Source organism: Chiloscyllium plagiosum, chromosome 28 (assembly GCF_004010195.1).
Source record: "Chiloscyllium plagiosum isolate BGI_BamShark_2017 chromosome 28, ASM401019v2, whole genome shotgun sequence".
Classification (NCBI taxonomy): domain Eukaryota; kingdom Metazoa; phylum Chordata; class Chondrichthyes; order Orectolobiformes; family Hemiscylliidae; genus Chiloscyllium; species Chiloscyllium plagiosum.
The window spans coordinates 15,077,849-15,090,720 of NC_057737.1; the positions used below are offsets into that span (position 1 = coordinate 15,077,849).

The 12,872-nt window shown below is 39.3% G+C and overlaps 1 protein-coding gene across 1 annotated transcript in view; it reads right to left on the reverse strand.

Annotated features, from left to right (window-relative positions):
• tlcd1 (TLC domain containing 1) overlaps positions 1-12,872 on the reverse strand; it is a 44,352-nt gene that overhangs the window by 20,293 nt on the left and 11,187 nt on the right. The window contains exons 2-3 of the mRNA XM_043718393.1: positions 10,255-10,337; positions 610-692 (exon numbers count right to left, since the gene is read on the reverse strand). Coding sequence (XP_043574328.1) covers positions 610-692; positions 10,255-10,337 — 166 coding nt within the window. The remainder of the gene's footprint in view (positions 1-609; positions 693-10,254; positions 10,338-12,872) is intronic.

Genomic DNA, 12,872 nt, shown 5'->3' on the forward strand with positions numbered 1-12,872 from the left:
TTTGGCAGCATTGAAACACTGAAGTAAACAACATACACTTATGAATCTCTCTGCTGGATTATTATTATAATTCCCAGATTCCCCCTTCATATCATGAAATTAATAAAAGGAAGGAAAAAAACTGAGTGAAGAAGAGAGGGACACCAATGTTTTGTTGTTAGGAGTAGTGTACAGACAGAAATTATTAAACTGGGCAGGAAAAGATTGAACACCAAGGAGAGGTAACGCAGGAAGACAAAAGAGACAGAAATCATGTTGTTGGATGAGATGCTAAAATAAAGGCTTGAAATATTTTGTGCAGCACATTCCCTGATTTTGGATGTGTGTTTTTGGCAGGCATGGCTCCCCACTGACAGCGTGACTCATAAAATTAGCCCCTGTGTTGCAACAGTAGATAATACTGTCAGTTGCTATAACAACTGATGCTTTCTCAATATGGAGCATGTGTGCACAAGGGAGAAATAGTTAACGCAGAATAAAATCTAGTTTTACAACTCTCACAGAACCGATCTATTTTTCCAGCATAAAATTTATACTTTTTTGAAGAAAATTAACTTAAAAGCTGATCTGAATTGCTGGGTTAGTATTGAAGCTACACAATATAATTACCAACATATGGTGTAACAGGAACTCCCATGATGCTTTAGACTGGCCATTCATGATGATATCAGCCACATCTTGGACAAAATAGCCTGAAAAGAACAATTCACAATTATTATATAAAAGCGACAAAGGACTAGAGCTGTATAATGTACTTACTAAAATTGGTGGAACACAATGTAACTGAATGGTTCAAGAAAACAGATGCAAAAACATGTTTCCCACCCACTTGTTTAGTAAGTAGATTCATCAGCTGATGTGAAATCAGAAGACCAGGAAGCTTCAGGCTTGAACCTGCACTGATTTAATAGCTGTTTAGGGTGGAGTGCAGTTTGCTACAGCTGGGCTTGGTATTCTTAACAGGGGGAGCGATGGGGCTGCTGATATGGTTGGGTTTGCCATTCCTTATAGCTCTCTGGTGACATCGCTGGGAGGTAACAGTGAAAGCCACGTTGAATTAGGTTTTCAGTGACCACTGGCTGATATGGGAGGAACTGCCATTGTGCAAGATTCACAGTCTTCAAGAAAAATAAAGTTGGAAGCACTCAAATGAGAGAAGAAAGCCCCACCAAACTCCAGTTACATAAACAGCTGAAACCTTCCCAGTTTACTTAATGCACATGCATTTTAATTATGCACTTAGCATGGGCTGTTCCATGATTTTTAGTGTTTAAGATTCAACTATATTTGAACCAGAGTTATAGGACTTGCATTTGATTGGTGCATTACTATCATGTCCAGAGGGAGTTCAACAAGTGATTTCTTGTTTGAAGTGTAGACTTGATTTTTTTTTTGAAAAGGAGAAAGAGAGGACTGCAGATGCTGGAGAATCAGAGTCAAAATGTGTGGTGCTGGAAAATCACAGCAGGTCAGGCAACAGGAGAGTCGACATTTCGGGCACAAGCCCTGAATCATTTTTTTAGCCAAACATGGTAGCCATTGTGGACGCTGCAAAGATGCCACAAAAGCAAATCAGGTACATGATTCTGTTTTTGATTGTGTGTGTTGAAGGAGGTTTTCTAAAGCATCAAGAAAACTCTAAGCTCTTTTTGGAAAAGTACTAAGGCATCTCTTGCATCTGATTAATTGACTACAATTCCTCAGTTTAACTTTTCCACCGAAAGCACCATTTTCAGTTAATGCAGCCATCCTTCAATATTCCAACAAATTGTTAGCCAGAGCTTCCTCTATGCCATTAAGGTGTCCTAACACGCAGTAATCTGTTGTGTAGTGGAATAAACAGGCTACACACAAAAAAAAAATCAGAGGCAGGAACAGTGCATGTGGCTAAAGCAGGACAGGAATGCGAATGTTGAGTATTGTGTCATGACAGCATAGAAACTGATTGTGATAACTCCAACAGTTAAACAAGCTGTTCACACTAACTACAGCAGAAAATGGTAAACACTGAAAGGAATTTTCAGGGAGTCTGGTGACATATTTCAAACACTCTCAAATAACAATTTATCAAACGTGGTTTCTGAGAAACATGAACTTGGTGCATATTTGACTTTGTGAAATGTATCTGATATTATCATCAGTTTGCCGAGGTTAAGCTACGAATTCATGCCAAATGCTGAAAAAATGACTCACTGAAGATCAGTGGAAACAAAAATAATATTTTTTAAAAACCCCAAATTTTAAAAGCAGCAGCAAACTTGGGTATTTTGGCCTTTATTGATGAGGTATTATAGGACACAAAGATGCATACTAATCTTAAGTCTTCATTCATAACCTTGACTATTCAAAAGCTTCCTGTGGTGATTTTCAGCCACTGGGTTACTCTGGGTCAAACAACACTGTCTGTAAATATATCTGCTTGGAGTATTTGGTCCAGACTCTGCAAAAATATCTTTGGGGTTATTGTGATTGCTGCACCTCACTTGGGAGAAACGTGGGCACCTCATTCTTTCCAGTTTAGAACTCCTAACTATTATGGATTGTCCAATGCTAGGAATCCCAATTTCCTTATCTCTTATTACTCAGTATGGTCCTGACTGTTCAATATGTTGCTTGGGTGCCTGGCTGACACTACTGCTGTCGGGTAGCATACGCCCCTGCTTTTGGTCTGGCCCTAATCTCCTGGTTGTCTTGAAATCTCTAATATCACTGTCCCATTCACCTTCTTACAATCCCCTTTCACCTGCGACTTTGCTTTAAGGGATGCTTCGAACTAGGTCAGGATTGTTTTCCAAACAACAGCAGTTTAATATGAATGACTTATGCACTGCTAATAATACTCAGGGTGGAGTTAGATATGGGTACCTCTTGCTATTGGTAACAGCTCTACTCAAAGTCATGCATCAAACTCGATGGCCTACATCTGCTCCTAAGCATGTTATGGTCTGAAAATTGGATGTCTTCTTCATCTGACAAATAAAGAGGGAGACCACATATTCTGAGTTGGACTGGCTAACAGCAAGGCTCAGTGTGCAGTTATTACTTTCTGAACACCAGATCACCAAGAGATCAATAACATCATCAAACAAACAATTTCGAAGAAAATAACTCTGGCTGAATATTTTCCAAATACACTGACTATAACCCTGGAAGATCCAGTAAACCATAAAATCACTATCTGATTCAGTTGTTCTTGCACAAAAAGCTTATGAAAAGTATATTTACTACATTTCTATATATTTGCTGCATTCATTTTTCTATTCATTCATGGGCATATGGACATCACTGGTTGGTGCAGCATTCACTGCCCTTTTGTAATTGCCTTGAGAAGGGGATGATGAGCTGCCTTCTTGAATCACTTCAGTCCTTAATGGGTGCAAACATTAGAGATGATAAGGTGAACATTGGAAAGGTGTTCCCCCTTCTGGGACAGCCTTGAACAAGAGGTCATACATATCAAGTGAGATGAGGTGGTTTAAAACTGAGATGAGAAGAAACTATTTCTCTCAGAGGGTTTTGAATATGTAACATTCACTGCCCCAGACAGCAATCAACAGATTCAAAAAAGAAACAGATATGTTTCTGATAAAAAGCAAGATAAAGGACAATGGGGAGCAGGCAGAAAAGTGGAGTTGAGCCCAGGATAAGATCAGCCATGATCATTTGAAATCACAGTGTGTGCTCGAAGGGTTGAATTGCCTACTCCTGCTCCTAATTCCTGTTCCTATACATTCACAGTACTGTTAGGGAGGGAATTCTAGAATTTTGACCCAGTGACAATGAATGAATGCCGATATATTTCCAAATCAGGATGATGAGTAGCTTGGAGGGGAGCTTGCAGGTGAAGTGTTCCCATGTATCTAATGCCCTTGTTCTAAGTAGTACAGAATGCACTTTTGGAAGGTGCTGCCAAAGAAGTCCTGGTGAGTTGTCCTGTAAAAATAGTTTGAAGGAACTTTTATATACTATCAAAGTAAAATCAGCTAATGTTGTTCCATGCCTTTGAGATGATTCATTATAATGGTCACATAGTTACCACATTTCAATGAGTCTCTTTACCACAAAACCAGTGACACATTTGTTAAAAACTCTAACCTCTCAGCTCCCAACTCCATACAGACTGCTCTACCACCTTCCCAAGACCCACAAACTGTATGGTCCTGCCAGACACACAATTTCAGCCTATTCATCCTCAATGCAACTGATTTCTTTTATAGGTTCTCACCCGTCTAGTCTCTTTCCTTGTACTGTACGTCCACAACTCTTTCACCACTATCCACCACTTTAGCAGTTTATGGTTTCCTAGACTTAACTATTTCCTTTTCACCAGGGATGCTGCATTCTTTACACCTTTAACCCTCTACAGAATGTGCTAAGAGATTTCAATTTCATTTAAAGGGGCCACCCACTGAAGATTAAAATGAGGAGAATTATTTTCTCTCAGACAGTCCTGAGTCATTGGAACTCTCTTCGTCAGAAAACTGTGGAGACAATGTCAGTGAAACTTCTGAAATAGAGATCAATATATTATTGACTAACAAGGGAGTCAAAGGTTACTGGGGGTAGGTGGGAATGTGGAGTTGAGGCCATAATCAAATCAGCCACTATCTTATTGACATCAGGCTTGAAGGCCAAATGGACTGCTCCAGCTCCCAATTTGTACCTTCCTTGAATGGAGAAGAACCACTCTCCAGCTACGATCATCTTATTCCACTGGATGAACTCATTCTCACATGGAACATTATCTCCTCTAACTTCACGCACTTCCTTCAAGTAAAAGATGTTTCTTTGTGAATCTGCACATGTCCAGGCTGTAGCTGCCTCTCTATAGGAGAGGTGGAATGTTCTTTATTCACATTTTGCTGGAGTCCCTCACTTCTCCTGATGCCTGGATGAGTGCATCGGTGCTATTACTGCCCTTTCTCCAAACTGGAAAGTTTAATCCCATTTACTTCCAGTTTTCACTCTTTACTTGTCTTCACAAGGTCTCTCTCAAATTCTTTCTTTCTTTCCCTTCCATGACTTTCCTCTTCCCATTTCTGGGGATAGACTATCCACCAAAATCCACTGAAAACCCACTGCCTGCCACAGCTATTTCTACTTCACATCATCACACAATACTGCCCCACACCAAGTCCTGTTAGAATTCTGGCCTCTCAGTTTCTCTGCTGAGTCTGTTCTGACAGTACATTCTTACAAATCTGATCTGTCTTCCTCAACCAAGGTGATAGGGTCTTCAACTGTTTACATCCTGTTTTCCATACTTCTGTTCTCACTCTTTCCCTCATGAAAGCTCTTGTCCTTGCTGTCCATCCCATCAGCGTCCGCCAAACAGATCATCTTCGGACTTTCCCTTCTGAAGGGACCCTATCCTTAGTGGAAGTTCAGTCCTAAACATGCCCTATCCCTCACTTGGTACTTTCACATGAAAGTACAGGTGCTACTACATTTAACTTAACTCTTCCCTTCTTGCCATTCAAAGGTCCTGAACACTCCTTCCCAGTGAAGCAGTGACTCGTTTGTAATTTTTTCATTCTCATATATTCTATTCACTCAATGGTGCAGTCTCCTACTCATTGGAGAAATGGAGCAATTGCATTTTACAGTATCTCCATCCAGTTTGCCCTCAAAGCATGTCCTCAAATTGCTTTTAGTTCTGTATTCCACTCCTACACTGACCCCTCTACCCTCACTCTCCAATACTGTTCCCATGGAGCTCAAGGTAAGCTTGAGAAACAACATCTCATCTTGTGAATAGGCATTTCACGGCCTTCAGGAGGTTGTTGAGTTTAAAAAAAAACTGTTAAAAATATTAAGATAAAAATTCCAGATTACCACTATAAATGAATGAAGCGCCCTGTAAGTGAGATAATTGAAAAGTGACCTAATTATGTTGCCCAAAAGAGATATATTGTTTTTAAGTAAATTATTAAAGATGGATTCATAGGTTCATAGAGTCATACAGCACAAAAATGGACATTTTGGTCCAAACTAGTCCATTCCAGACATAATCCCAAACTAAACTAGTCCCATCTGCCAGCTCCTGGTCCATATCCCTCCAAACCTTTCCTGTTCATGTACTTATCCAATTGTATCCACAGCCATCATCTCCTCAGGAAGTTCATTCCATACGCAAACCATCTTCTATGTAAAAAAATTGCCTGTGTCTTTTTCAAATCTCTTTCCATTCACCTTTAAAAATATGTCCCCCATCCTAGGGAAAAGAGGCCGACCTTAACTCTATCTACACCCTCACGATTTTATAAACTTCTCAACCTCCTACACTCCAGTGAAAAAGTTCCAGCCTTTCATTATAATCATATTGTTAAAACTATTATTGTATTATAAACTCTCCTCTGGAACAGTAAACAATGGGAACAAATAAATGTTAAAAATTGTTCAGTGTAAATATAAAGGAATAACATCTGTAAAGTAATAACTATTTGTGTCATTATGACATGTCATTACATTCTATGCTCAAGCAGTTTTATAAAGTATGTACTTTCATCTGAAAACAGGCTGTTTGTGAAGCTGCAATTGCTTTGTTAATCACCTTTCCTCTCTCTTACTACTTTCATAACATGTCTTTGCATTAATTGCTTTTACCCAGAGAAATTGATCTTTCTATGTTTACTCAATCTTTCCTTCTTTTGTTTTAGTTCACTTTTGCTTTTCCCCCTCGGTGACCTATTTCCACAGAAAAAGTTTGTTAATGAAGTGTTTTTACGTTTTTCTCTCTTGCAAGAAACAGAATTGCCTTACGAGTTAGAAAGAGCTGTGGCCGTTTTAACTCAGAACACCAGCATGGAGCGGCATTGTGCCAGAATGGAACTTGTTGTGGACAGAAACACAGTTAACATTTCAGCTCAAATTACCCTTCGGCTGAACTCTTTTCTCAACTCTGATGAGAGATCATCAATCTTAAGCATGACCTGTTTCTCTCTGAAGATGCTGCCTGACCTCCTGTATACTTCCAGCTTTTTCTGTTTGCACTTCAGATTTTCAGTGTCTGTAGTAACTTGTTTTTGTGTTGTTTTAAGTGCAGTGGGAGGTGGTCCTTTATAAAGGAAGAGCAAGGAGAACAGATGCTGTGATGGAGTTTGACTGGAAGGAATGGAAACAAACATGCTCCTGAGAAAGAACAGGAAGCAATTGATGCAGTAAAGGAGTATTCCCCTGACCTAGCCAGGAACGTAGGAACTAAAATCAATGCTGACAGAGAGCAGCTAACCTTAGGAGAATTAGGATGAAAGCTCCTGCAACTACTTGATCAATATGATAGAATAACATGTTTAGTGATGGATTGGGTGATCCTATCACTCCCGTCTGTAACACAATCTTAGTGGGAACCATTTTAGCCTGCTCTTGTACTCTACAAACTTCCAAGAACAGATAGAAACAAAAGCGATAATTCTAATTCACTTTTATTTTAGAGAGCCACAAAGCCCACTGAGGGCTGAAGGATAATTTGGTTCGATATGGACTTGTCGCACGTGTCAGACATTTGGCCCCTCAAGCCTTCTCTGCCATTTAATAAGATCATGACTCTTTGTCATAAGCCCAAGGCTGCACTGAAACTGCTGCCTGATGATGTATGGTTATGGGGTCTGTAAAGTAGGAATTCAATAGACAGTTCTGATAAAATTAAAAGCTATCACAGAAGCATATCTTGTTTCTCTTCAGATGTACTTCACGCTTAACTGTACCTGCCACTGAATTAGCATTTGACTCAAAAATGTTGATCTTGAATTTCTAATAGTGCAGTAAATCTGTCACAGAATGACGGACTGTGACAGCCCATCAGCAATAATTTCAAAGGGAAAGCCTCTATCCACAGCATTACCTTTGCACCAACAAACAAGGTTTTATGCAATCATCCTACTATTATTTCTCAAAACAACTTTCAAAAGCAACAGTTTAAACCTAAAATTATTTTGTGATAGCAGGATAAATTTGTATTTGTATAATGACACATAAGTCATACATAATTAGGATGCTAAGGTCCCTCAGGGTGAAAAAAATGGTTTAAATTTATTCTACTAATCAGAATATCAAAACCATGAAAAAAGCAGGATCTAAATGAAGCTGCAGGTCATCTGGCTAGCCCAAAAAAATCAAGCTCCATGCAATGACTTCTGTTGCTATTTACAATATTTAATCCTCACTTAAAATGTTTCAATATTATCTGCTTTCAAATATTTATCATTTTCATGTTGAAAAGGTACATCTTTACATCAGCAGATCCCCGATCATCAGTTTGGTTTACACTCTGAATGGTTTTGTGGGCGTGAAAACAGGTTTCATGTTTTAAACCAGAAATGTCCTCTTTTTTTTGTATTGGTTCTCTGGGTATGAGCAACATCAGCAAGGCTGAAAGATTTTGTTATGAACTAATGTTCTACGTGCATTTCAAGATTCTACGAGAGACATTGGAAAATCATCGGATGAACCAGAAAAGCGCTGGTTTAAAGTAAATCACTAAGACCAGAAACTTTCATGCATGATAAGGATTTTATAAAGGCCTTTAGATCAAAGTTCAAACTTGGAATAAGACAATTTATTAGATCCCATAATATCAGCAAAGAGCCATGATTTCAAGGTGTCAATGGAGCTTGGGGGTAAAGCAAGAATGATGTACCTCCAATGTTCAAACCTATGGCACCACCTCTTCACTACAGTAGTATTGAAAAGACTTGAAATAAAAGTTAAAATCTAATTCCCATGTAAGCTCATGCAATGGTTGTCACTGGCTTCAAGCAGTTCCCTGGCCATTATGTATTCTCCACTTGGTGATGTCTGGATGTCAGGCTGCCCACAGACCACTGTGCAGGATTCTCATCACCAAGGCTCATTTGTCTCTCTCAATTCCAGCCATTACTAATTGGTTGTGGCCAGGATTGCGCAGTTACTTCCAATGTCTGTCCTTGATTACATATACATTTTAAAATTAGAACCATAGAATCCCTAAAGTGTGGAAGCAGGCCATTCGGCCTTGGGTGACATGGGTCTGGGTGGGATGCTCTTCAGAGCATCGGTGGGGGCTGAATGGCCTGCTTCCTCATTGTAGGGATTCTATGATCTAGTCCACGCCGACTCTCTGAAGATCATCCCATCCAGACCCGACCCAACCCCCCCACCCCCACCCCTGTGCCGTATGCTATCCTTGTAATCCTGCATTTCCCATGTATAACCCACCCAGCTTGCAAATCCCTAGATACTAAGGGCAATTTAGCATGGCCAATCCACCTAACCTGCACATCTTTGGATCATGAGAGTAAAACAGAGCACCCAGAGTAAACCCACACAGACAGGGGGAGAATATGCTACTCCACACAGACAGACACCTGAGGGTGCAATCGAACCTGGGTCCCTGGCACTGTGAGGCAGCAGTGCTAACAACCAAGTCACTGTGCTGTCCCATGTAGTTTCAATATGGTTTCTCCACAGACGTAAACAGCAATTTATTCCCAACCACTTCAGTTTAAGTCAAACTGCATTGGTTCAGTTCTGCAAAATGCATCCAGCTGATTTTTTTAAAATAGCCTTTCTTGTGCCATTAATTCAGTTGGGAATCTGGAAATTAGCCTCCCTGTACTTTTTTTTCCTGGCATTTATCCTAAGGATAAGAATGACTTTGTCCTGGCAGCAGAGTTACTGACTCAGGATAAAATTTTGTTGAGGAGTCCAGAGCTGGGATAAGGTGGAATGGATAAAGGAGTGGAAACACCCAGTGAACCTCCCTAAAAACAAGTAGCTGTGAGATTCCAATTAAGATACTGCTAAAACTGGAAGATGTTTTTGAGAGCCTTCTTGAAAATAAATTGAATAACATAGCTGCAGCACAGTTTTTGTTATTCGGCCGTGATTAGTTTCGGTATTTTCTGAATAATACCAAACTTATAAACTTGCTGCTTTCATAAAGAAATCTGTTTCCTTAACAGTACAACTACAAGGCAACAGGTAGAAAGTTACAAGGAAACAGGTAACTTTGAGCAATATGTCAGCATAGGACTGGAAGTTTAATTAACTTTTTGACTCCACTATAACAGGAAAGTTTCAACAATAGTGAATTCCTAATTTAGTTGTGAAGTTATTTCACGATCACCATAGCATTAAAAGAGAGTCATAAGTTTGCTAGTTAGATCTGTTAGTGATGTACATTGCAGTCTCAAGCTTTGAACAAGCAACAAACTTCGGACGAAATCTACTATTTTTCATACTGTGCACAACATTCTATATGATTGACATTCTTACCCGTGGAAACACAGATCAGCAAGTATGAAAAGGAACTGTGGAACGTTAATAATTCAGTTAACATTTCAGGAGAGTTGTATACGCTGCAAAAGAGGGGGAAAAAAAAGACATGTTACACTGTTGAATTTTGTTTTACAGAAACCAAGTTTGCTATTGCAGGGCTGCAAAATTGATAAAGCAACTTGACTGCACTGCTTAGTGACTATACCTTCTGTAGTAACAACCAGTGATATTTATGACAAGACAATTTTCTTTTGTAAACTCATGCTTCATAAATCATTACTGTCAAGCACTTTTCCATTTCTTTCATGTAACTTGCTTTTGCAACGTGGACTATGCTGAACAAGCAGTATTTACGGAGGGACTGGAATCACATGCAAGCCCAAACAGGCAGAAATGGCAGGTTTCCTGATCGATGTTAGTGAATGAGTTGGATTTTTAATGACAGTCTGACAGTATTCACAGCTATTATCTTATACAAAATAACAACCTTTATGAAATGAACTGGCTGTTGTGGAGATCTGAACTCAATGTTGGCAGTAGCTAGTTCACTACTATACTTTTTTTTGTAGCAAATCATAAGTCCTTTCTCAGCACACAGTAGCCAAAGCTTATCGGTTTCTGTTTCTCTGCATCATTTTTCTCGATGTTGACTATACAGTCTGGAGACTCCATGTAAAACTCATTCACACACTGCAGTGTTATTTAACACATACTTTATGTAAACTGCATGCTCCTCTTTCTAATTTTATTTCAGCAATCATGTTCCTGCAAATCCAAATTAGGTCAAGTTCTAATTCTCTATGTACATCCAGATAATTACAAGATTTTTCACTGTACTTGTGCACTCTCACACCCTGGCATACCGACATACAAACTGGAAACAGAAGTAGGCCAGTTGGCCATTCAAGCTGCTCGATCTTTCACTAAGCTCACTGTTGATTCGTTTGCATTCCAAGTTCCATATTCCCATTTGACCCCAATAACGTCTGGTTCCCTTGCCCAACAAGAATCTATCTACAGCCATCTTAAAAGTATTCAGTGTTCCCATCCCCCACTGGCATGTAATGCAGAGTTCCAAAGGAACACAACTCAAGAGGAAAATAACAACCCTCATTTTGGACCCTCCCACAAGTATAACCATCCTTTCCACTTCTACTTTGTCAAGATCATTCAGGATGTTATAGACTTTAATCAAATCACACCTCGCCCATCTACACTTTAGCAAAATAAAGCCCAATTTTTCTTCACTCTAGACTTTCTCTCTTCATTTACTGTATCGTAAAATGAATGTATTACAGATCTTTGTGAAAAAAATATTATTTGGAAGAGAAAGCAATGAAGTATTGTGAATCCAATCCTGGCACACGGAAGAAGTGGGGATGATTCAAAAACCTGCCCTTTTTTTTGAAAGAAGGCAGTTACAAATTCATCAGTCTCAGATTTCTGTTGGGCAAGGGAATCAGAAGTCATTGGGGTTAAATAGAAATATGGAACTTGGAATGCAAACATATCATTTTAGTTACAATAAAGTCACTAAAAAGCAAACAAAGCTCTGGATTTGTTTCCAGAAAGATAAAGGTGAAAAGCAGAAATGTTCTGCTGAACATGCATTAAACATTGGTTAGCCCACAGCTGGAGTACTGTGATTAATTCTACTCTCCATATTATACAAAAAGAAGAAAGTGCAAAAATTATTTATTTAAACAATACCAGGACTGACAGTTGACACCTACCAGGAAAGGGTGAACAGGATGGAAGCCTTTTCATGAGAGAAGGGGAGAATAAAAGATAAAATCTGATAGACTATTTCAAGATTATTGAAGAGCTTTATAGGGCAGAGGTAAAAAAGATGGGGGCAGGGCCAGGGGCAATGGCAATAAGGTGGTCTCTAATAAAATGAGCAGGAAATTTAAGAGGAATGTGTTTTATGCAGAGAGGTTTTAGAATGTAGAACTCGCTATCAGAGGAATTAGTTGATGTGGCCATCATAGCTCTGTTTTCAGGAGAAGCGAGATAAGGACAGAAGAAAGAAAGGTGTAGAGGGATCCCTTGATGAGATTAGATTAAGGTTGTTGAGAGAAGGCTGGTGTGGATCACAAGAACAAGAATAGACCTTTAGGATTTCAAGGACTGCTGCTATGCTGCATCTCAATAAATTTGAACTTCATCTCAGGGTGAAATCTACAGATGGATAAGTACTTGGCTGAAAGGGCAAATTGAAGATACTTGTTAGTGGAGGAAAGTGATGAGTGGCATGTCCTAGGAATTGATGTTGCTGCTTCTTGTTCAAAGTTTTAGTTCAAATTGCTTGGATTTTGAGATGACACCAAATTTGAGACAGCAAAGTTGAACCTGAGGAAGCAAACAAGGAATGACAAAGTGAATTAGTCTACATACATAACCGGAGCAAGTAAAATTTAATATAGACAAACTTAAAGTAAGGTATCTTGGTAGAAAAGCAAGTGATACATGGTCCCAAAGAAGCTAAGTGTCACTATTCAGAGATATAGGGAGATCAATCTTCTTAGAACTCAACCTCGAGGAGCTTCAGCAAAATCGACGTTTCGGGCAAAAGCCCTTCATCAGGAATAAAGGCAGTGAGCCTGAAGCGTGGA